Raw genomic sequence first — 23,920 nt, 5'->3', positions numbered from 1 at the left:
AGGGCCATGCCGCTGGTGAGTGAGTAGTCGTGCCGGGATTTGAGGACAGGCTCCTCTGTCTCATTCAAGGAGTGACCTGCACAGTGGGATCAGCTGATCCCATTTGCCAGAAAGAATGGCTGTGGGCCAAGGTTTCTAAAGTAAAAGTTACTATTTTCAGGGCCCGTTTCCCGTTATAAATAGCAATCCCTTTTAACAAGCTCCTTGATTTGGTTATCTTGGAATAGGTTTCATCTTGGAAGGTACGGGAAGCAGCACTGATCAAAGCTGGCTGTCCAAAGGGAGTTTTATTTCCTTTGTTTTTTGATGACAGAGATGGGAGTGTGGCTACACCTACCGCCGGCGTCTTCTGGGACCTACCCCGTGTCAGTGCTAACTGGAGGAGAACTCCCGGGTCTCCATCATCTAGATATCTGTGTGTTGGAGTGGATCCAAAGCAATTTTCTAAGGAGACTCCGGTCCCTGCTGCGGGGTCTCTGCTCTGCTCACCTCTGCGCGGCTCCAGCCCCAGGTGCCTGCCCAGCCCCTCAGTTCTCAGAAGCAGGTGTCAGGGCCGCTCCCAGCTCCCAGCTGGGTCTGTATTTAGCTGTGCGCGCAGAGTGGCTTCCTTCCTGCCACTAGTTAGGAATCAGACGCTTTCCATTGTTATTAGTTTGGCTCAGAGAAACAATATTTAGGGAGGATCGCTTGGAGAACATGTAATCCTTGAGTCTTCCATTTATTAAACTTATTTCCAGATTAAACCATTCAATTGGGTAACTAAACCACACATGTGGTCCCCTTAGAGTTGCCTTTGCTGCATTGCATTTTGGGGTGATGCCTGAATCTTCACGAGGGACACCCTAAGAAACAGCCTGTGGCAGTCGTCCCGGGGCCTGGAGGGCATTCAGTTTCTCAGCTCTCTCTTTAGGGAGGGCTCAGGGAGAGCCACCGCTTGGTCTGTGAGTCCGAAGAAGGACCTGTGAGCAATGGACAGTTTATGTCTCGTGGACTCTGTGAAGTATCACACCAGCTCTCTCCTCTCCAGCTGGCAGCGAGGGGGCCCAGATGTGGTCCCTCCCATGGCAAGTTCATAAGCCTCTAGCCTCGATCTTGGCTTAGAGGGTGTTTGAGAGCATGGGCTCTAGAGCCACACTGCCTGGGTTCAGTCCCAACTCCATCGTCTACCAACTGTGTGGTCTTGGGCAGGTTACCCGGCCTTGCAGAGCTTTCGTTTGTTCATCTACAAAATGGGGGTAATGAGTTGTTGCTTTGTAGGATTGTGTGCGGTTTCAGTGAGGGTCCTCATGCGGGGCAGAGCCCGTGCTGAGCATGTTGGATGGGTTCGCTGTTGGCCTGTTCCATGCTCTCCTCTTGCTTCCCTTTCTGCCCTCCTCACCTCCTTGTATTTTTTGCATCATTGTGAGCTGCCTTATATCTTTTCTGGAAAGTGATGAGGTAGGAAAGAATGAGTGAATGAATAAGTAAAGTTAATATAACAATTGCTAATAGGAATGGTTGTTTGGGGACTCATTTACTACTCTTCTCAAAGCCTTTCACATATCCCTTTCTGATTTCATTATGAAAATTCTCTGGCAATATTATTTTACCCTGAATCCTCATACAGAGATCCCTAGGCCTTCTTTTCGGGTATTAAATAACTTGCAAAGATGCGGCTTTTGTGTGTGTGTGTGTGTGTGTGTGTGAATGTTGAACTAATCCACAAATCCTCAGCAATGTCTTCAGTAGAGCTGAAGTAAGCGAGTAACATCAGCTTTCTCTCACCATGAAGTTCTGATTTTTGAAAGAAATGTTGCGTGGTAAAACTCCAGGCTCATGTTCTGGAGGCCAGGCGTAACCATTTGAAACGAGGGATAGGAAAAGATGGAAAATGGGTTGGAGCTAGTGCCTGTGGGATGTTAGGAGCCAGCCAGACAGACACTGGGAAGCGCCTGGGGACTCCAGACTCGCTCTCTCTGCCACAGCTTACCCTCGGACTATACTTACCTCAACGCAGTGTCCCTGGGGAGGTATATTCAGTCATCCTCCAGACAGGCCAGAGACCCACAAGGCAAGATGTTCCTGCTCATGTCACAGGGAAGGGGGGGAGAGAAGAATGTGAAGCAGTTGAGGTGGGGGATGGTGGGACTGAGACGGAGAATAGACAGGTTTGGCCGAGATGGGGGGCGCACTGGAGAAGGGGAAGCCTCAGGACAGAGAAGGCCCTGGGTGGGGGGACTGAGGGCTGGGTGCAGAGGAGGGGAGCTGGGAGAGGCCAGGGCACTTGTAGGGATCCATACCTCCCTGGAGTAGAGTTAGCTGTGCTGAAGGCAGCTTTTCATGGCACCCAGGGCTACTGTGCCCATGCACTTTTGGGAAGAAGCCAACCTCTCCTACCCCTCGCAGCTTCTCTGCTAAAAGCTTTGCCCCCAACATCAGCAATTACAGCTGCATGATCTCAGTTACAATTTTATTGTGTGACCATGGGAAACTCACTTCATCTCTCTGTGCCTCGATTTCTGCATTTGCAGAAAGGAGAAATACTAATGACAGCACCTCCCTGATTGAGTTGGAACAAAGCTCAACATAAAAGGTGGATCAGCAGTTAAGCACAGATTTGCAACAAGGAGGGCTTGTAAACCTACCAAATGCATCCATCGTGGAGCTACCTCAAGGCCCACCCAGCACATCAGTAGGGATTTCTGTCTGTGTAAGATACTTGGACATTCTTCGATGGCTTTCATATCTGTGACCTTATTTGATCCCTATTAATACTTCTGGGATATTAAGGGCAGACAGAAGCTTTTACTCCCATTTTGCCAGTGAAGCAATTGAGAACCAGAGAAACAGAGCCGGTTATTTTTCTCCTTCCCAACAGCAAGTGTCACTTTTCCTGAGACCCTCACTCCGATTTGGGCCCATGCCCTTGAACACAGCTTTTCCTCTCACTTGGCCTCAACTTCCTGAGAATTGGTGAATGGGGACACCCCAAATCCTTTCCAGCTTAGACACTGTCTGGAGCTGTGGGTCTGATGTAGGAGAGCCTCCGGCCTTCCCCTGAGCTGAGGAGCGGGCCAGGGTTCTAGATACGTGGTGGGCTGCCCGCTGCTCAGCACGATGCCAGAGAGACTTGTGCCAGACCCGCTGGGTGATGCAGAGACGTGCAAGGTGCCCCTCAAGACAGAGGAGGTCCCAAGGGGCCAACGGGCATGGCCATGGCCCTCTTGAGGTTCAGGCAGCATGGGCTCATCGCCACTTCCCAAACACTGTTTTTGTTGTTGTTGTTGTTTTAGTTTTTTAAATTTTTTAAATTAACATATAATGTATTATTTGTTTCAGGGCTACAGGTCTGTGATTCATCAGTCTTACACAATTCATAGCATTCACCATAGCACATACCCTCCCCAGTGTCCATCTCCCAGCCACCCCATCCCTCCCACCCCCCACCACTCCAGCAACCCTCAGTTTGTTTCCTGAGATTAAGAGTCTCTTACGGTTTGTCTCCCTCTCTGGTTTCATCTTGTTTCATTTTTCCTTCCCTTCCCTTATCATCCTCTGTCTTGTTTCTCAAATTTCTCATATCAGTGAGATCATATGATACTTGTCTTTCTCTGATTGACTAATTTTGCTTAGCATAATACCCTCTAGTTCCATCCACATTGTTGCAAATGGCAAGATTTCGGTTTTTTGATGGCTGCATAATATTCCATTGTGTATATATATATATATATATATATATATATATATATATCACATCTTCTTTATCCATTCATCTGTTGATGGACATCTAGGCTCTTTCCACAGTTTGGCTGTTGTGGACATTGCTGCTATAAACACTGGGGTGCACGTACCCCTTTGGATCACTACATTTGTATCTTTGGGGTAAATACCCAGTAGTGCAATTGCTGGATCATAGGGTAGCTCTATTTTCAACTTTTTGAGGAACCTCCATACTGTTTCCAGAGTGGCTGCACCAGCTTGCATTCCCACCAACAGTGTAGGAGGGTTCTCCTTTCTCCACATCCTCGCCAACATCTGTCGTTTCCTGACTTATTAGCCACTCTGACTGGTGTGAGGTGGTATCTCATTGTGGTTGTGATTTGTATTTCCCTGATGCTGAGTGATGTTGAGCACTTTTTCATGTCTGTTGGCCATTTGGATGTCTTCTTTGCAGAAATGTCTAAACACTGGTTTTTTATTCAAAAAATGTTAATAAGTAGTACATGCAAATGGTAAAAATTTCAGACAATACCACAGGTAGACAGTGAAAAGGAAGTCTCCTCCCCACTCCTTTCTTGCTGCCACCCAGCTCCCCTCCTGGGAGGCAGCTACTATTACCAGTTTCTTCTGCCTTCTTTGGAGATTTATATACAATCCTTGAATGAGGGTAAGGTATATGTATGTGTATATGTGTATTACAATATAGATAATTCCTTCCTTTTGAACACAAATGGTAGCATTCTGTATGCAGTTCCATTTTTGTTCTTTTCCATGAACAAATGTTTCTTAGAAATTGTTCCATATTGATAGAGTGCTGCTACATTCTTTTTAACAGCTACATAGTATTCCACTGTATGGCATATCATAATTGATTTAACAGGTCGCTTGTTGGTCACGTTCAATCGAAAGTCAAAAAAGCCTGCATTGAGCATCCTTATCCATATTTATTTTTGCACATGTGGGACTGTATGTGCAGGATACATTCCCAGAAGTGGAAAGGCCGGATCTGTCTATATGCACTATGAATTTTGAAAGATATAATCCCTGCTCAGGTTCATCCCCTGAAGTGAGACCTGTTTCCCCAGCCTGCCCACATAAGAATCAACCTCTTGAATCATTGCTAATCTTATAGATGAAAAAGGATACATTGTGGTTTTAATTTGTTTTTCTCTTATTATGAGTAAGGTCTGGCTTCCTTTTTTTTATTTTTACACATACTTTTTATTTTGGAATAATTTTAAATTTAGAAAATTTGTAAAGGTAGTACAGAGAGTTCCCATATACTTCTCACCCAATTTCCCCTATCATTAACATCTTCTATAACCATGGTTCTTTTGCCAAAACTGAAGAAACCAACATTGGTACAATACTAATAGCTAAACTCCAGACTTTATTTAGCTTTTGAGCAGTTTTCACACTTTGGTGAGCATAAGGTAACTGTGACGGTGATGGTCATGGTGACGGTGGCCTTGCGGGCGCCAGAGCCACTCCCCCGCCCAGAAGTTGTGGGTGCCTGTGATTTACATCATTCCCTGCACAGAGCAGTGCACGGCCCCGGCCTCTGGGCTGGAAGGCAAACTCAGTGGAGAAATGATTGCTGTTTCTCTAAGTTCCTCTGGAAGACAAATGCAGTTGTGGTTAACTCACTGGCTCTTTGTGGCTGTTCCATCAGCATTTCCATAGTTTTTGATATCTGGCAGAGGGAATAGTATGTGCCAAGGCACGGGGTATGAAGCTTCATAAGGTTCTTTTGTTTTTTTAAAAAAAAACATTTTATTTATTTATTAGAGAGAGAGAGAGAGTGAGCGCACAAGCAGGGGGAGTGGCAGACAGAGGGAGAAGCAGATTCCCCCACTGAGCAGGGAGCCCAGTGCGGGGCTGGATCCCAGGACCCTGGAATCATGACCGGAGCCGAAGGCAGACGCTTAACTGACTGAGCCACCCAGGTGCCCCTGAAACTTCATCAGCTTTAAAAAATCCCATGACACAAGTAGTTCTTCTCTTCTAGTAAAATTAACACATTACAGATAAGGCTTAGGCTAACAACTCTGATCTCAGGCCCTTCTTTCCCCTCCCAGAGGCCACACTGTGGTTGCTTTGGTGTGTATCCTGCCAGGACTTTTCTGGAAAGCATGAATCCAGGGCTGAGAGTGGCTGGCAAGGACAACTGGCAGGTGTTGGGACTCTCTCTCCTCTTCTTTCTTTGCTCATGTTCATCTCTCCTGTGCAGACAACACTACGCTAACCACGAGCTTCACTGCGTGACCCCATTTGAACCTCCTGACTGCTCCAGGAGGTAGGTGGGGACCATCTCACCCTGCTCTCTTTGGACAGACTAGAGGAAGCTGAGTCCCAGAGGAGTGGAGTAGCTTGTCCCAAATCACACAGCTAGTAAGAGGCAGAGTTGTACTTGAACTCATTTCTGTTGCTTCCTGAAGAATAGCAGTTGCCCCCAAAATGATGCTAGCAAAGCGTGATCGAGTACTAGTCACTTTGCACACACAACCTCATTGCCCCCTCAGAACAGCTCTGTGGCCCAAGTACTGTTCTTAGACTGGTTCTGCACAGCAGAGGTGGGGTGCGGAGGGGTGAGGCAGGGGGCCTGAGATGGTGGAGCTGGGATTCTAAGTCAGCTGTGTCTGCTCCGGAACCCACAGGTTTCGCCGCTCTGCTCGCCAGCCCCCCCATCTATGCCTTTCTCTTCCCCTGCAGCTGCCTTGCGACATGTTTTAGAGTTCACCGGGCATTTCCGCTCTCTCACTCACCAGATCAGTGGTACCGGTGCTTCTGGGGCAGTTCCTGCCTTAATTCCCGCGGGGCCTGCTCCTCCATCTGTCTCCCCTTACCCTGGTTTCAGTGCTCTTCTCACCTGCTCCCTGCCCGGTCCCAGGTACTCTCTCTCTCCTCCTCTCTTTGCACTTCTTTAGGATATTTGCAGAGTACCCGCAGGGTGCCAGGGGGTGGTGGAGGTAAAGCAGGGAACAGAGCAGACAAAGATCAAAACTGGCTGCCCGCAGGGAGCTTCCATTCTCCTGGAACAAAGACTGTTTCTGACCTGAGGTCTCTGGGCTCCTCCAGGTCTAGAGCCAATTCTCCCTGGGCTGGCTTTCTGAGCATCTTGCCCTCTTGCCATTTACTGGGACAGCGGCACATGCTGGTGGCCGTTCTAGAGGCCCCACATGTTTCCCCCTCAAGGCCTGCCGGCCTCCTCCCATCGTCCCGGGGATGTTGCTGCAGCTTGGGACTGGTCCCCTGGTTGCTCCTGGGGATCGTGTGCCCGCGTGATTTACCGCGCCTCACAGCGCCTCATGTCTTTAAAATTACAGTGCCCATTTCCTGCTGAAATAATTTCCACAAAGAGTGGCTCCTATTACCGCAAGAGGCGTGCAGACGTCATGATTTATTATTATTTATGGTCCCAAGGCCTTGTTTATGCAAGACGGGTTAGGTGCGTGCGATAGAAATGCCATTATGCAAATGACATTGAATGTCCTTACTGCGCCTAAATAATTTCTGTGTTGGACGATTAAACCTCATCTGTTATTGATATGGGCTGCAGTTGGGCTATTACAGAGTCCCAACAGTACTTACTCCCAGTAATGGGAAAATTGAGAGAGAGACACCAACACAATTGCCTCAAGTGGGCCGTGATGGTCAGGAAGGAGTAGAACATCTCGGAGGCACGCGCCCAGGGAGCCCGCCGACTCTTCCGGATAAATAAGGAAGGCAGCGCCCAGCAATAAATTAAGCCCCGGGTTTGAGTGGGTGCCTTGGAGGATTTGCGGCCTTCCAGTTGTGTGATTTAGCTATTTGATTGAGCCAGGGGACCAGGCAGCCCCACCACGAGTTCCAGGGTGCCACTTGCTGAGGGAGCCCCCAGCGTGGAGGGGAGGGCGCAGGGGAGGAGAGTGGCTTGCGCCAACGCCCAGCCCCTGCACACAACCGCCTGCCTTCCAGATCTCCCTCTTGCTCTTGCTCTTTCTTTTTTTTTTTGACACAGCTGTGAAGTCCCATTTTGATCAGTGTTGATAGCTTATGAATTCCAAAATTGACAAAATTTACAGAAAAATGAGGATAATCCATCTTCCTTAGCAGCCTGTCAGGAGCTGGCCATACTTCATAATCTCCAATTACAGATGCTATTTTCCGACATTTACATGCAGATATTAGAACCAAATGAAAATGAGAAACAAAGAGAGAATGGAAATGCAGCTATTTATATGTATAAAAGACAAACAGGTAAATTCAAGACATTTAGATTGGATTTGGGGTCCCTTTAGGAGGCTGGAAAGAGACAGCCTGGAGCACATGGGGTTTCAGAATAAAATGGTAAGACACGTGGCCTCACCAGGCCTGCCCATGGTCTGGCGGTTTGGGTTCAAAATGGGTCAACTCTCCTGGAACAGCTGGGGATGCTTGATTTGGGTGGGGGCATGTAGGGCATCCCTCAGGGTTTTCACGGGACTCTGGGGACCACCCCTAGCTCAGGCTAAGCCGTTGAGTCCACACATAGTTCACAAATGAGTGAGTTTAGACCCTTCAACATTCGTTTTAAACAATGGTGTGTGTGTTGCAGTGGGGGGGACAGGAAATGCCACCGAGTCAGCTCTTTCTCCTGGGCAAGTGGCAAAAAGTTGGCACATTCTCATGACCAGCGCATCCACTGCGCCTGAGTAGGAGACGCGTGAAGGTACCACTGTCTATCAGAAGGGCTCTGGCCAGGTGCACCGGGAGTTGCACCAATAAACTTTTAAAATGGGATATAAATAATAAAATTAATGGGGAGAGAAGGAGTTCTGATATATGGATCATCCGCTTCCTTCTCGAGGCTAATCTGGCTGAGAGAGGAGGGCCTGGGAGGAGGCTTTGTAATGAAAATGTTCTTCCCATAAAATTGAAGGGAGAACAGCCTTGTTGCCCTCGCAGCTGTATGTGGCGCTGGCTTCTGGAAAGCCGGGGATATTAATTAGCACTGCTTTGGATTAAACTCTCCCAACCATGTCGAATGGTACGATTTTTTCTCTTTGTGAGCTTGACACGAGTGGCAAGGAGAAGTCTGCCTGGGTTTTCCCCGCTTCCTATCATTGCTGAAGTTTTCTTTTATTTGGGGATCAGAACTCTTCCTCTCCCAGAAATGAAAATGAGGTATTTCAGGGCTTTCCAGGGCAGTTGGGCAGAGAGAGGCTGTTTTGTTGGAGCAGGCAGAGGAGGTGGAGATGGCTGGACCGGGAGATGGGGCTTGAAAGCTTTTGTTTGTGTGAAGCCTATTTCTAGCCAGCAGTTTTATATTATTTGAGGTTTGATTTGTGGGAGAGAGGTGAAGGAAATAAAACCAGGAGGCTAAATTTAATGTATATGTGTGTATGAGAGAGGAAAAGGAATTGTTAAAAATCAGACTCAAACCAAGCTCTCAGAAGTGTGTTTGTTTACATGTCTGTCTCAAGGCCAAGGGCTTGCTTATTTAAGTAAATTATAGGTATTAAGACACACAAAATGATTATTACGCTTTGTTTCCAGGTACAAAATGCGAGATTCATGAAATTAACACATAACTGCAAAACACAAACATATTTTCAATAATTAAAAGCAAAAGCTCTTAAGTTAACCCTGATAAAAAAGGCACATAAACAGAAACACTGTTGTCACTGTGCTAGTTTTTTCCTCTATTGTCTACATTAGCTAAATTTGGGCTTAGACATAATAGCTAAAACCTAAGCCTAGGGTCTACTTCCTTCCGTTTCCGATGTCTTTAAAAGCCAGAATGTTACCTTTGGTAAAGAACACAGTGCTTGAACTAAGCAGTCTGAGGTCGGATTTTTCCTTAACAAGACTAACAGTGTCCCGTGTTCCTGTTTGTTTCTCTGTTGGTTCTCACTAATGTTAAGATTAAGTGCTAGTTCTGACATCCATCTGAGCATGGCTGTCCTCTGAGTCTAACTGGGGAGAAGAGGGAATAAAGTTAATGGCGTCTATGGCCGAATCCATCTGCAAACGTGTCCTGCAGGAGGTCATTCTTGAGCCAGGCCTTGCACGGGTGGGTAGACAAGGGTGGGAGGAGAGAAAGGGAAAGGGCCCTCAGGGAGGGGAAATGGCCCTGTGACAGGTGCAGTGTTGGGAGCAAGCAGGTGTCCGAAGGGGCTGTGAAGCATGTGGGGCCTCACCTGGCCTGAGGGTTGGCATCTCTCTCCCTTGGCCCCGGCACCTCCACGTGAGGCACTGGGAATCATGGTGAAGAACACAGATCAGAGAGAACCGAGTCTGATACCCCCCTCACCAGCTCACCCTCCTTCCCTACCCTTGGTTTTCTTACCCGCCCTGGGATGGGGTTGATGATAGTGGCAGAGAGGTAGGGTGTAGCGCTGTAAGATCTTGGACTTGGGGTCTCCCTGCTTGGGGATGATTGGGACACGTTAGTTGGGCTCCTTGTGCCTCACTTTCATCGTCTGCCAAGAGGGGAGGGGATGATAATTCCCATAGGGTTGTTGTAAGGATGAAAGAAACAACCGTGTTTTAACCCCTGGAATAGTACCTCGTGTGTAGTCAGCGTCCAGGGAGTTCATGTTATTCTGAGGGTTATTAAAAGTGTGTGAGGGTTTAGGTGAGATCTGGTAGAGGCTTCAGACTTGCAAACCAAGGAGTCCTGGTCTCAGCTTTTTTTTTTCTTTTTCTGGTGCTTCTGTTACATCCTTCTGTTTGGCCCTAGCAAACCTCAGGGACAAAGAGGGCACTCCCTCCCAAGGCTGCCTGTGTTTGCCTTTGCAGAGTATTGCCCTTTCAAAGGTTCTGACAGGGAGCAGACAGGGCGGAGAGGTGGCCTGTGGCCCAAGGAGTGTGTGTGTGTGTGCGTGCACGCGTGTGGGTTACCACTCAGCAGCGGCAGGGCAGAGGCGGTGGTGGTGGGCAGGGGCATCCGCCTCCTTGCCCTGACTTTATTGATCTTGCAGTGCAGAGAGAAGTCTCCTTTCTTTCTGGCCCTAGGATAACCTCTGTCCTCCTGCAGCTGGAAAGTCCATCCAGAAGAAAGTGAACTATGAGCATCTTGAGGTGCCCCCTCCACTCCCATACAAGCTACTTTAGGATGGGGGGAGGGTTCCCTTTGCATGCCCCTCTTCAGGGCCCTTGCTAGCCAGTAGGTCTGCATTCCTTTGGGGGTAATGGGCCTCCCTGCCCTGCCCCCTTTCTAGTCCTATAGCAAGATGGGACAGCTAGGACCACCTGGGAGAAGCCCATAGAGTTTGGCTGTCTAGAGATGGGGCTTTTTTTGGGGAATCTCTCTCCTCTTCTTCATGTCAGGTTCTGGAGCTGCTCATCACACAGATAGGCAGAACCTCAGCAGGCCCTGGGGCTCCCAGGTCCTCCTCCTCCCCTCCACCAACACACACACCACCACACACACACTGCACCTTCTTATCACTTAGGAGGCCTTGACCCCTGGCTTTCATCCTTCAGAAGTGGAGCTTAGTGCTCCAAGCCTTGTCATTTCGTTTCTTGCATTTGGGAAGACAAGAGCCAGAATGCTCTGAGCCCAGGGCCTTCTCTTGCCCCTCTTCTTACAGAACTCTTAAGGTGCAGGGTGAGCCCTGGATTCCTTTGCCCCTTCTCTCCCTCCCTTTGCTCAGTTTCACTCAGGATAGGTCCTGCCCAGGCCTACTGGTGGGATCCAGCTTCAAACCAGGCAGGATGCTGCCTGTAGGGGTCTCCCCATCTCAGAGTGGGAACAGACACAGTCCCAAATTACTAGAGTAAGGTAGCATGGAACAGTGTCCTGAAGGAAGTCCAGGGAGAGCGCCGTGGGGATTCAGAGAAGGGAATAATCTATTTCAACCACAGGAAAGCATCGGGAGCAGATGCCATTTGATCTGGACCATAGAGGACAAGGATTTCAACTGGGGTGGGGATAGGAAGAAGTGTGAGCAAAGGTACTGACATGGGCTTTCAGCGACTAGTGTGTGTGGTGTGGTTGGAGTAGAAGACGATGTTTGAGAAGTAGGGTAGATTGGAGTGGAAGCTGGAAAAGTAGGTTGGAATTTGGATTGGGGCCTGTACGGTTCAGGTCAACATTACCTGGAGGCAGCGTGAAGCCGGGGAGAGTTTGTAAGCACCAGGGTAGGGGTGGGAGAAAGTGAACACTTAAGCAAAATCATATACATAATCATTTTCCATTTCTAATGAACTTGTAGTGAGCTCTGCATTGATTGAGAACAGCATGAGTCAGCCAGGTGATGAGGTCACCAGAAAAGCAAAAGCAAGCTTCTTATGCCCCAAAGAAACATGTCCAGAATGAGGAGTGGAGGACATGGGGGGCCCTGCATTGGGTCCAGGAGGGAACAGTCCTGCCACCGGGGGCTCAAGAGGACATTTGTTGGAACTGGAGCCACCGAGAGCACACCTAAGACCAATGTAGGGAGGCCTAAGGGGACAGATTTAGCACTTCCTCATAGCCAAGCTGGGTGGCCATGCAGTGGTTGCTTCAGGAAGTAGTGAGTTCTCTGTCACTGGTGGGTTTCAAGCATCAGATAAAAGATCAGCCTTCATCATAACTCCTGAGCTCCTTTGGGCCCTGAGATTTGGGGCTCACTAAAATTCTCTAAGTGGTCAGGGGGGAATAGGGGGCCTCCTGGTTAGTCATTGCTAGAAAAGTTTCTCTTGGACAGAAACTATCTAATTTCAGTCCCCTCCCCGGGGCTTCCCCTGCTATTCCACACCACATGGGAGTGTGTCTGGAGGTGTGTTGGAGGGGTGCCTGGCAGGATGCAAACAGTAGGGGGAGATGAGTCCGTTAAACTTTGCAAATCTCCTGATTTGATTCCACGGCAGTCCATCGTGGCCCAAGCATGGGCACAGATCTGGAGAGCCAAATGAATAGAGAGCATGTCTCATCCATGCCCCTGGTAGTTTCTGATAAATAAAAGCACCCTGAGATCACTTACCCTCTCAGTGACCCCGGGAAGCACCTCTGGTACTGTTGGCAGAGCCGGGCCGTGGTACCTGTCCCAGTTCATTTGGTTCCACAGGCATTTATGTCACATCTGTTCAGAGCTGGGCATTGGACCAGGAGCTGCTGTGACAAAGAGGAGGGGACACAGCTCCATCCTCACGAAGTTCACACTCCAGTGGGGGGATGAGGACCCTAAACCACTAGGTGTATGATGCAAAGTGGTAAGTGTAGTGGGCAGAGGTATGACCACTTAGATGTTCTAGGAACATGGAGGAGGGGGAATCGGGGAAGGCTTCCTGGAAGGGGGAGGCCATTCAGAATCCTTGGCAGTTCTTTCCCCCAGTCAGTACTAACAGTACCGCTGTAGATTATGGAGTACTTTTGCAAGTGTCATTTGTAGCACCCCCTTACAGCAAACTGTTTTTTTTTTTTGTTTGTTTTTTTTTTAAGAGAGAGAGCACACATGCAAGTAGGGAGGGTAGGGGCAGAGGGAGAGGGAGAGAGAGAATCCCAAGCAGGCTCCATGCCCAGCTTGGAGCCAACGCGGGGCTCGATCCCACAACCCTGAGATCATGACCTGAGCCAAAATCAAGAGTCAATCAAGAGTCAGATGCTTAATCGACTGAGCCACCCAGGCAACCCCAGCAATCATTTTTTAATTTTATTTATTTATCTTTAAAAATGTATTTATTTATTTGAGAGAGAGAGAGAGAGAGTGCAGGAGCAGGAGGAGGGGCGGAAGGAGAGGGAGACAAGCAGCCTCAGGCAGGGCTTGATCCCAGGGCCCTGAGACCGCCACCTGAGCAGAAATCAGAGCCAGATGCCTAACCTACTGAGCCACCCAGGCGCCCCAGCAAACATTTTTTAGAAGTTTAATTCATCTTTATTAGGTTTAGTGGGGATGGAATGCTAAAACCTCGTTTTTTGTTTTTTACTTTTTTAAATTAAACTTTGGGTTTGAGATCATTGTAGATTCACAGGCAGTTATAAGAAATAATACAAAAGGATTCTATATACCCTTTTCCAGTTTCCCCCAGTGACGATACGTCGCCAGGCTGCAGTACAGTATCACGTTGGGGTATTGGCGGGGATAGACTTGAGACACAGAACAGACCCCCCACCACAGATCCCTCCTGTTGCCCTCTGCAGCTTTTTGCAAGTGCTGTTTGTTTACACGTCTGGCCCTGAGAACCCAAAATATGAGAGTAAAAAGGACTGCCCTCTAGGACTTGACATTCTTATCACTGACTTTGTGCCTTCTCATGACCTTGGGAGGAAGGCCCTATATCCCCACGTTACACATGAGAGAAGAGCCGAGAACGTGAGGCACCTGGCCTGGTTCCACGCGGCACGAATTTGGCCTGTCAGATTTGAACCCTGTCTTCCTGGCCTCAGGGCTGGTGGGCTTCCTTAGCCATACTCCTCCCCCGATGGCGGCCAGGCGTCTGGATTCAGGGGGCCTGGGTAGAATGGGCAACACCTTCACTAACCCACAGAGTGTGGCCTACTCTCCCCATACTCTGCTTTATTGAATTTTAATTTTTATATCATAAAATTCACTCATTTGAAGTATACAGGTCAGTGATTTTTAGTAATTTAAGGAGCTGTGCCACCAACAGTCCAGTTTTAGAACAGTTCCTTCCCTCCAAGAAGATCCTTCGTGTGCATTTGTAGTTAAAGCCCGTTCCCGCTCCAGCTCCAGCCACCCCTGCTCTGCTTTCTGTGTGACAGTTTGGGACACCCCACTGGTATCTGCTGCCGTCTTTCTTTCTTTCTTTCTTTCTTTCTTTCTTTCTTCTTTTCTTTCTTTCCTTTCTTTCTTTTTCTCTTCTTTTCTTTCTTTCTTTCAAGATTTTTAAAACTTATTCATTTGAGAGACAGAGAGGGCGCATGAGCAGGAGGGACAGGCAGAGGCAGAGGGAGAAGCAGGCTCCCCGCTGAGCAAGGAGCCCGACGCGGGACTCGATCCCAGGACCCTGGGGTCATGACCTGAGCCGAAGGCAGACGCTTACCGACTGAGCCACCCAGGCTCCGTACCTGGCGTCTTTGACTTAGCGTGCTTTTAGGCTCGCCTGTACTGCAGCACGCATCGGTGCCTTGTTCCTTTGTACTGTGGTGTAGTATCCCGTTGCATAGATAGACCACAATCTGTTAATGGCAGCGAACTTCGTTAACTTCATTTTGAAGCAGACTCCAGACATTGTATCATTTTATCTGTAAATGTTTTAGAATGACGCTTTAAAAGATGAGACCTTAACAAGCATAAGCATGATACCGTTATCACCCCTAAAGAGTTAGCAAATCTATAATGTCCTCAAATAGCTGAAATATACAATCTGTATTTGCATTTATGATAGCTTCGTAATACGCCATAATATTTTCTTTTACATTCATATTTTTTACAGTCTATTTGTGGGAGTCAGTGTCCACATTGCGACCGATTGATATGTCTCAAGTGTCCTCCAACCTCTCGGATCCCCTCCATCTCTCTTGCTTGCGTTGGAGCTCATCTGTCAAAGAGGGACTCCCTATTCTGTCTTGTGGCCACTTAGAGAGGCAAAGAGCCATCAGCGGTGGCAGGGGACTTGGAGATCACATACAAGTCCTCAGACAGCTGGGGAAGCAGAGGCCAGGGAAGGGAGACAGCTGCCCCCAGGCCCCGGCTCCACCCCAGCTGCCCGAGGCATCCAGACCACTCTGCCTCCTCAGTCTCAGGTCATCAGGCCAGGCCCTGGGGACACAGCTCCCCCACTCCAGCTCATGTCCTCTGCTGGGTAGGTGTGTCGGTGGGCAGGTGTCTGGATGGGAGTGGCTGGCCTGGCGCTGGCCCAGCTCCCGAGGGCCACCTGAGGCTGGGCAGTGAGCCTGGAGGAGCTCAGCAGGGACGGGGAAGCCTCTTGGGCCGAGGTAGCCATCTGAGGTAGCCAGCCCTGCAGCCTCGTCCCCATGCCCTGCCCTCCTTCGTGCTGCCCTCCTTCTCACGTGTCTGTGTTTCTTTTCTCCTCCATGCTATGGCAGTGGTGCCCCGTGCTGATGAGACAATACTTGGTGCAGCCCCAGGCAGTCCTTTTCCAGGTAATTTCCTAGGGACCCAAATGACGCCCAGCACCCATTTTCCCGGGGCATGTGCCTCCTGGAGTCCCTTCTAGGATTCCTTATCCCTTGTGTTGCTTAGCTTCCCAAGTGCCATCCCTGTCCTTATCCTTCAGATCCTCACACCCGCCCTGGCAGGCAGGCAGCAAGGAGTTTGACTTAAATCTCATTTTATTAATGAGGAAAATGAGGCTCCAAGAGCTGGCCTGGCTTGCCTGAGGTCACACAGGACAGAGGGAGGCAGAGCTGGGGTGAGAACCCCGTGTTATCACTCCTGGTTCACAGTTCTTTCTACCACAAGGTCAAAGGCTATACATGAGACAGATAAAAATTAGCTGAGGAAGTCCATTCCCCTCCCTGTACCTCAGTTTCTCCATGTCGGGGAAAATGACCCTGAGTGTCTGTCTAGCTCAGACACTGGAGAGTTCAAGACTTTCCATCATCTGGAGCCTGGTATCTGTGAGGAGGGTGTGCATACTTGCTGGTCTTGACCTTGAGGCCTTACAAGAATCGGTGGCTGTCGGGCAAAGAGTTTTATCCCCGTTGGTTGCCCTGGAGTGGACAGTCTGTGAAGTGCTGTCCTCAGTTCATTTCTCTTTCTGGGTCATGGTCAAGGATGGCACCAGGCGGCCCTGATGGGAAGGGAGCAGAAGCCCCAAATAGCATCCTAAGAAAGAACCCCAAGGGCTCAGAGGAGTCAGAAGTGTGGAACACAGCTATTGGCTGTGACTGCCAGATGTGGGAGGAGGGGGGCCCTGTTCCCGAGCACGTGGGTGCACCAGCACACTTACGTACATGCGACCCGCCCCCCCCCCCCGTGTTCCGTCAACTCAGCCCTCGGCCCCCGAGATAACTGAGAGAAGTGGAAGTGCACTGTCGCGGTTACCAGAGGCACCGATAATTCCCTCTCTCTTCTCTTCCTGTCTCCTGACCTTCCTTTCCGGCTTTCTTTCTCTGTCATTCTTTTTACCTCGTCCAGTCTCCACTTTCACAAAGGACCCGAGGTGTCCTGCAAAACAAACAATTGCACGGACCTAAGTTAGTACGTTAAGGCTGAAAAAAAGTTCAGAAATGACGTGGCGGAAGAGGGTGGGTCCTAACGCCAGGTGCCAGCAATGCTGTGGTTGCGGTGGTTGAACACTGAATTTGACTGAGCTTCTTGGCAGCCAAAGCAAAAAGGGGCAAACCGTGGTTTCCAGTGTTCCTCTTGCTCAACCACAGGCAGGCTAACTACTCATCAGGAGAGGAAAACAAAACGTCAGGGGCACTGAACTGCAGGAGGGATTGGCAAGGACTTTGAATATTCTTAAGGGCAGTGTTTTCTGAGGTTAAAAAAAAAAAAGTCCTTAGTGTGGCTCTTTTATTTCCTCTAACTAATGTTGAATGCCTGATATCTTCTCACAGACCAGTGAAAGCACTTTCCCAGAGGCTTTAACACATGGTGGCCAAGGACGTTGTTTGCTGGTCAGCTGACTTGATGAGGGGAAAGGTGGGAGAGGGGCAGGGGAAGGTTAGCATATCACTTGGGGTTCTTGTTCAAACACTTCTCAGTTAATTTTTGAGTGTTGTGGCTAATGTCATGCTACTGGACCGTATATTCATTCACCAAGCGCTTAGGGGGCTGTAGGGATGTTCCCTGTTCCATGATCTCAAGGCAGCCTAGAGGGAGATAGACAAACGGCCATTAAACATGGTAGAAGTATGGTAATGGAGGTCTGTGGACATAAGGAAGCATTGACAAAGAGTCACTATTTCTCTGTAGACGTAGGGGACCCGGGAATGGCTTCCCCAAGGAGGTGACGTTGGAGCTGCATCTTGTGGACAGTGTAGGAGTTCTCTACGAGTCCTCCAGGCCAGGGTAGGACTGCCGGGAGTGGCTGAGGAGCAGGGGAGCCCAGGAGATTGGAGAGAATCAGCAGCAGCTCCAAGGGACAGGCAGTGACGAGGACTCAGGGAATAATTACACACCAAAACTAAATGTTAGCATCCCCTGGCTCACGCAGGAGCAGAGTAAGAGCTGTGGAATCCTACCCAAGAAGAGAGTCTAGGTTTGGGCCAAGCCCTGCCACGTGGTGGTGGTGGGAGTTATAGATAGCCAAGGGCAGCTGAGGGAGGGTTTCCAAGTCCCCTGTCCCCAGGGCCCCCACTCTTTAGAGAAGTTCACTCTACCTTCTGGCAGCCAGTGGTGGTTGGGAGACTGGATTTTTGGACCTCCTACCACATGTGTAACACAAGTTAAAGATTTTTATCTTGGAAAGGGGATCCAAACCCAACTGTCAAAGTGACTGGACAAACTTTGACAGTGAATTTATTGACCAAAACAAAATCAAATAGCTAAAAGACCCTTCCAACTGGGCATCAGAGACATTAAGAAGCAGAATATCCCCGTTGGTCACCCTCTTGCAATTTTCTTAAAGCCAGGTTGGTTCTGCTTTCTTGGGGGAAATAAAGGCTTTCCTTTGCAGACCCAGCTGCCCAGCCTGGAGTCCAGGAAGGGGGTAGGTCTGGCAGTGGGGTACAGAGGGGCTCAGGGATGCTGATTTTTGGTTGAGATTGCTGTCTGGCCCGCCTAAGGATGGCTCATTCATGTGTTCATCCATGTGTTCCCTGTGCAAGCCCATCAGAGTTGAATCCCAGCTTAACTACCTTTCCGTCTTTGCCTCTTCTACTTTCACTTCCTTCAACGATTGGCATGTGCCCTGTTTCCAGATCACTCCTGTCCTCTTACCTCTGAGCCTTCCTGCAGCACTTATCAGCCTTGGGGGTTGGGGATTGCTCAGACCCAGGTTCAGTGCCGCCTGCCCAAGAGCCCTGTCCTGACCACTTCCCACTCCATGGTCAATGAATGGTTCTGCACTCCTGTTCCTCTTGGATAAAGCTTCTGGGCCATGTGTCTTTTCCCTCGGGGTTTGTGGATGAGGGTCAGAGAGCATGTCTGGTCTTCACATGTCGTCTTGCGCACAAGAAAGGCTCAATAAACACTGAACATTCATTATGCTCAGGCCTCCGTAAGGGCACTGGTAATACAGAGAGGAGGAAGGCCTGTCCTCTACCCCAGAGTCCCAGGAACTCCAGAAGACACCATCTTGGAAGAAACCCTTACAGATTTGTTTTGACCTCCTTCTTTTTTTTTTTTGCTCATGACAATGCACTGAAGGAGCCATTCCAGTGAGCTTTACTTCCGAGTTCCTTTTTTAGCAAATTAGGCAGCTAATGCCATGACCAGGTCCAATTCTGTGGGGGATGAAGTCTAGACAGTGACCGTTTCCCAACAGCTCCTTGCTGCGTGGAATGAAAACTTTGCTGGTCCTGACCTGAAGCAAGAAAGACATCCTCATCTCCACCTAGTATACCTGTATCCACTAATATGTGAAACCAAGATTTCCAAAACAGGACTTTTGCTGTGTGTGAGAACCTTGGGTATTTTCTGTTCTAGTCCATTCTAATTTCATTTTTTAAAATATTGGCACTAGCAAATTGATTTCGCATCTGTTAACAGATCAGGCCTCACAGTATAAAAATCATTAGAGTCATTGTCAAGACTTTGGAGTCAGATGGATCCAGGTTGGAATCCTGGCTGTGGCACCTAGAAGCTGTGTGACTTTAAGCAAGCTGCTTCCCTTCTATCATAGGTCTCAGTTTCATCGTCTGTAAAATGGGGATAACATAGAACCTGCTTCATGGAGTTACTGTGAGGATTAAATGGAACATTCAGGTAAAGCTCCTCACACAGAGCAAGTGATCAATAAATGTGAGTTTTTGACATGGGTGTGAAGATTGTGGTTCTGATTGCCCTGGCATGACCACTTGGTGGGGCCAGCAGAGCAAAGGTGGGTCACCTGCCTCCTACGGAATGGTAGTCAGGAAGGACTTCCTGGAGGAGGAGGCATCGGATCAGGGCGGCAGGATGACTGGGACCCACTCCTGCCCTCACAGTAACCAAGAAACCTGTGTGAGCATCCCAGGACCACTTGTTCCCAAGGATTTTTGGCTGGACCTAGAGCCGACCACGTTAGATGCCTTTGCCTTTCCCATTTAGGTCTCCAATCCACCTGGAATTGATTTTTGTGTCTGGAGTAAAGTAAAGATCCAATTTCTTTTTTCCCCCTTGTTTCTGAATGGATAACTGGTTCCCCCGCCCTGTTGATTAGAGTCCATCCTTCCCTGCTGATTTGTACATCCCTTCTCTCATATATCAAGGTTCCATATATGCACAGATCAGTTTCTGGACTCACTTCTATTTCATTGATCTATTTATCTGTCCCTGTGCCAATCCCACACTGTCTTAATTACTACAGCTCTACAGTGATTCCTGATGTCGAGAGGCGTGTCCCTATCTTGTCCTTCTCCCTTAGAAACCTGTGCTCTTCTCTGCGTGTTTCAGAATCAGCCTCTGCTGGAGATGATTGAGAGCCCCAGGAGCTCCGGACAAAGCTGTCCTCAGTGAGGCTCATGGCACGATGCCTGGGCCTGCAGTACCTCGTGGACTCATGGCTGCCAGCCACCCCAGTTTGAGCTGCCCAAGAATTCTTTTTAATTCATAGGCTGAGAGAAGCACCAGGAATATGCCTGAGTCTGAGTCCCATCTGCCTGCCACTGGCCCAGGGGCTCCCCTGGTTACATGCCCTGTGGCTCAGTCCTCAGCATCCTACCCAAGGTGCCCAAGACTGCTTGCTTCCCTTTCCCTGTCTGCCAAGGACATAAGCCTGGACAGACAGGGATCTGCCCTCCATTGGCAAGGCCAGGGTCCTGGAGGGAACTGCTCACACTAGAATTTGGCATGCACACCCAAAGTCTTTGGCTTAGGTGTTTGTAAATATTTTCTTTACCTGAAAATCAGCCTGGGGGTTGGGTGGAAGGAAGAGACCTGGCATTCATGCTTCTCATTTCGTCTGTCCCTGAATGTGAAGACCCAGGTTGGCATCTTCTGGAGACCACTCTGATGGTGGCTTGCATGCCAAGGAAATGACTCATCACAAGCTTTGATTTCATGAAACGGCTTAATGAAAGGAGCACGACTGTGGGCCAGGCGCCCATGGTTGGCGTGACCATGCTCAATCTGAGGTGTGCGCCCCGCAGTTCTCAGCAGACAGGTGCTCACATGCTTTCGGGACTCAAAAACACTCGCCAAACCCGTGGTTCGTTTGGTTTTACTGTTTTGGATTTTGAGTGAGAGTTTTTGGAGGACGACTCTCTGGACTGGGATTCTGCCCTCTTGGCTGTGGACAAAGCCCTCTTCGCTTTGGGCCTCAGTTTACTCATCTACGAATTGAAGGCCTGGCATGATGATGTCTCGGACTCCTCTTAACCTTGTTTCTGTGATTCTGCATCTGTGGTTTAAGAGCATTGAAATCGGACACTTTTCTCTCCATCCTCTTGGCAACAAGACTCTTATTTCTGCCTTGCTTTTGGTTACTGACCTCTCCCTCCCTGCTTGGAAGAGGCCATCTGTGGCCGCTGGGGCTGGTTGGTGGCACCTGCAGCCTCAGGAAGCTAGGGTGGGATTCTCGTGCAACTGCTCTGAATCCTGCCCACCTCTTCCCCCTGGGGGAGAACTGCTGAGTTTGGATACCGGTCTTGTTCTATTGAGCCGGACCTGCCTTCTCAACACTTGGGGTGGCCTTGGCGCCTGCATGGGCTAACCCAGCGAGGTGGCTGAACCCCAGAATGTGGTGCTGGCATTTGGCTGAGGTGCTTTGGAGTCTTGATACTGAGCTTTCTCTGTTTTGTTTCCTCTTTCAGACCACTGAGTATTCAGCGATGGCCTCGCTGGCTGGAGGGCTGGATGACATGAAGGCCAACCTGACCAGTCCCACCCCCACCGACATCGGGAGCAGCGTGCCTGGGCCGCAGTCCTACCCCATTGTGACAGGTGAGGGCATCTAGGGTGGAGGAGAGAGAGAGAGAGACTGAGATTGCCTGCGTGGTGGGAAGAGTGGCTTGGTGCTTTTGGACTTGACTGGCCATTTTTTGTTTTAATAAGGTTATGAGGTCCCAGAATTGGTCAGGCAGGAGACTGCTGGGGCTGGGGGTTGTGACTGTGATGAGACATGGCTTTCTGTTGCTCTGATAAAGCCAGAGGAGAGCAAATGCCAAATGGACCATGGGTTGGGACAGACGGCAGGGGAGGCCCATGACAGAGGGGCCTCAGTGATTTTGGGATCTCCTGTGGGTAGGGCCTGGCGTTCAGTCCTTCTCATGAGAAGGACAGCCCTGGCTGGTGAGACTTGAGAAAGAGCAGACTTCTGTCAAACTGTCATTGACATTTCAGATTTCCAGGCAGAGGCTGAGTCAAGAAGGGCAAGAGGTTTAGGCTGGAAGGTGCTTGGTGGATGCAAAATAGCTGCCTTTCTAGAAGGCCCAGGGCCAGCCTCTTTAGCTATCAGTATAAAGAGTTTGGACCCTGGAGGCACACTGCTGGATTTGAACTTGCCATTGACTAGCTCTCTAATCTTGGGTAAATTATATAAGAATTCTGGGCCATGTTTAAAAAAAAAAAAATCCCTAAAATGGGATGGTTATAGCGCCTGACCCATAGTGTTGTTGCGAGGATTAATTCGTCAATACATATAAGGTGCTTCGGCTCTTGTTTAGCACATAGCAAGCACCCAATACATGTTGCTGTTATTATTCCTCTCAGAGCCTTCTCATGATGGCTGGTCATCGTTGTGAGGCTTGGTGCTGCAGAAGGGGCTGGACTAGAAGGGCTGAGTAGATACCTCTTCCTCCTCCAGCAGCAGTGGGATAATATGGGAGGACAGACTCTGGAAGTTTGTCCAAGTTGGCAGGCAGGAAACAGTCTCAGATACTAGACAGACAGATAGTGGGAGGCTTGGGGGTGGCGCTTAGGCCAGAGCCTAGGCGTCCAGCCCAGGGTAGCAGGATGTCCCTGTAGGCTGATACGCAGGACATGGTAAGAAGTAACAGAGACAGGGGTTCTTAGAAGTATAGGTGGGCTATGGTTATGTCAGGGACGCTGGGAACTGGGCTTAGGTTAGAACTTTTGGGGAGGGGGCTGGATGTCACATAGGCTCCAAGACAGTGAGAACCTAACTCTAAGACCTGTGCTGATAGTTTGGCACTGGGGCTCATGGGGCTCAGACAGTGGAGGTCCTGTTTGCCCATCCTGACAAGAACCTGGAGGCAGCTGAGCTGGTGCAGGTGGGGAAGTGTCAGCATTGGGACAGGTATAGAGGCTGGGGAGCCTCATTTAGAGCGAGGCTTTACTGACAGCACAGATATCCCCTGAGGTCCTCTCCCCCAGAAGGCTGCAGCTGGCCCAGGCAGCAGGTCTGGGCATGGATTGAGTTTTCAGGTAAACCTTTGACCAAAGACTTATTCGTACTCCAGAGTGAAGTCCGAATGATGCTTGATCTTTAAATTTTTTTTTAATTTTGGAGATAATTCTAGTCTCTGACCCATTCTTACTCTTTGTGTTGCTTTTAACTTTCATCTTTCCTGAAAACACATTAAATTACCTGCTGTAGAATATTAAAAGCACTCAGGTAGTGGATGGTATAGAAATGTACCATTGGAAGAAATATTTTCTGCCTTGTTCTGGGAAAAATAGAGAAAATGGGTTTTTTGGCATGCCCTTCCCCAGAGGTGTGTTTTTCTGGGTGTTCATCACTGAAGGGTATTTCTGTAGAGGACCATATAGGGCTATGAGAGCAAGATATGAGGTGGCAGACGAAAGCTGTTGGGAAAAATCAGTATTACATTACATGAAGAGCTCTTACTATATCTAAGACCACTTCATGATCATGTGCAATTCTGAGCTATTTTATTTTATTACAATTTTTTTAAATTGAGGGGCACCTGGGTGGCTCAGTCAGTGGAGCATCTGACTCTTGGCTTCAGCTCAGGTCATGATCTCAGGGTTGTGAGATTGAGCCCCGTGTTAGGCTCCACTCTTAGGAGGGAGTCTGCTGGAGATTCTCTCTCCCTTTGCCTCTGCTCCTCCCCCCCCACTCCCCTCTCTCATGCACACTCTAAGAATAAATAAATACATTTTGTTTGAAAAATTCAATTGATTTTTTAAAAGTTCACCCATGTCTTGATTTTGCATAACCATATGCTTGATTTTGAAATATTAGAAGTATTCTAATTATAAATACAATCATTAGCTTTCTTGTGAGTAAACAAATAGCTAGCTAGAAAAATAATAGAAGAAGAGTCCTTTAACAATAG

The 23,920-nt window shown here is 49.0% G+C and overlaps 1 protein-coding gene across 6 annotated transcripts in view; it reads left to right on the top strand.

Annotated features, from left to right (window-relative positions):
* The window catches only part of PAX5 (paired box 5), a 189,302-nt gene that overhangs the window by 84,880 nt on the left and 80,502 nt on the right, over positions 1 to 23,920 (top strand). For 4 of the 6 annotated variants that reach the window (XM_078061460.1, XM_078061459.1, XM_078061461.1 and 1 more), the window contains exons 7-8: positions 15,656 to 15,712; positions 21,473 to 21,602. In XM_078061460.1, the coding sequence (XP_077917586.1) occupies positions 15,656 to 15,712; positions 21,473 to 21,602 (187 nt within the window). The remainder of the gene's footprint in view (positions 1 to 15,655; positions 15,713 to 21,472; positions 21,603 to 23,920) is intronic. The other 2 variants (XM_036100449.2, XM_078061463.1) reach the window with 1 other exon arrangement.

This window comes from Halichoerus grypus, chromosome 14 (assembly GCF_964656455.1).
Source record: "Halichoerus grypus chromosome 14, mHalGry1.hap1.1, whole genome shotgun sequence".
In the NCBI taxonomy this organism is placed as follows: domain Eukaryota; kingdom Metazoa; phylum Chordata; class Mammalia; order Carnivora; family Phocidae; genus Halichoerus; species Halichoerus grypus.
This window is presented reverse-complemented; position numbering and strand designations above follow the sequence as displayed.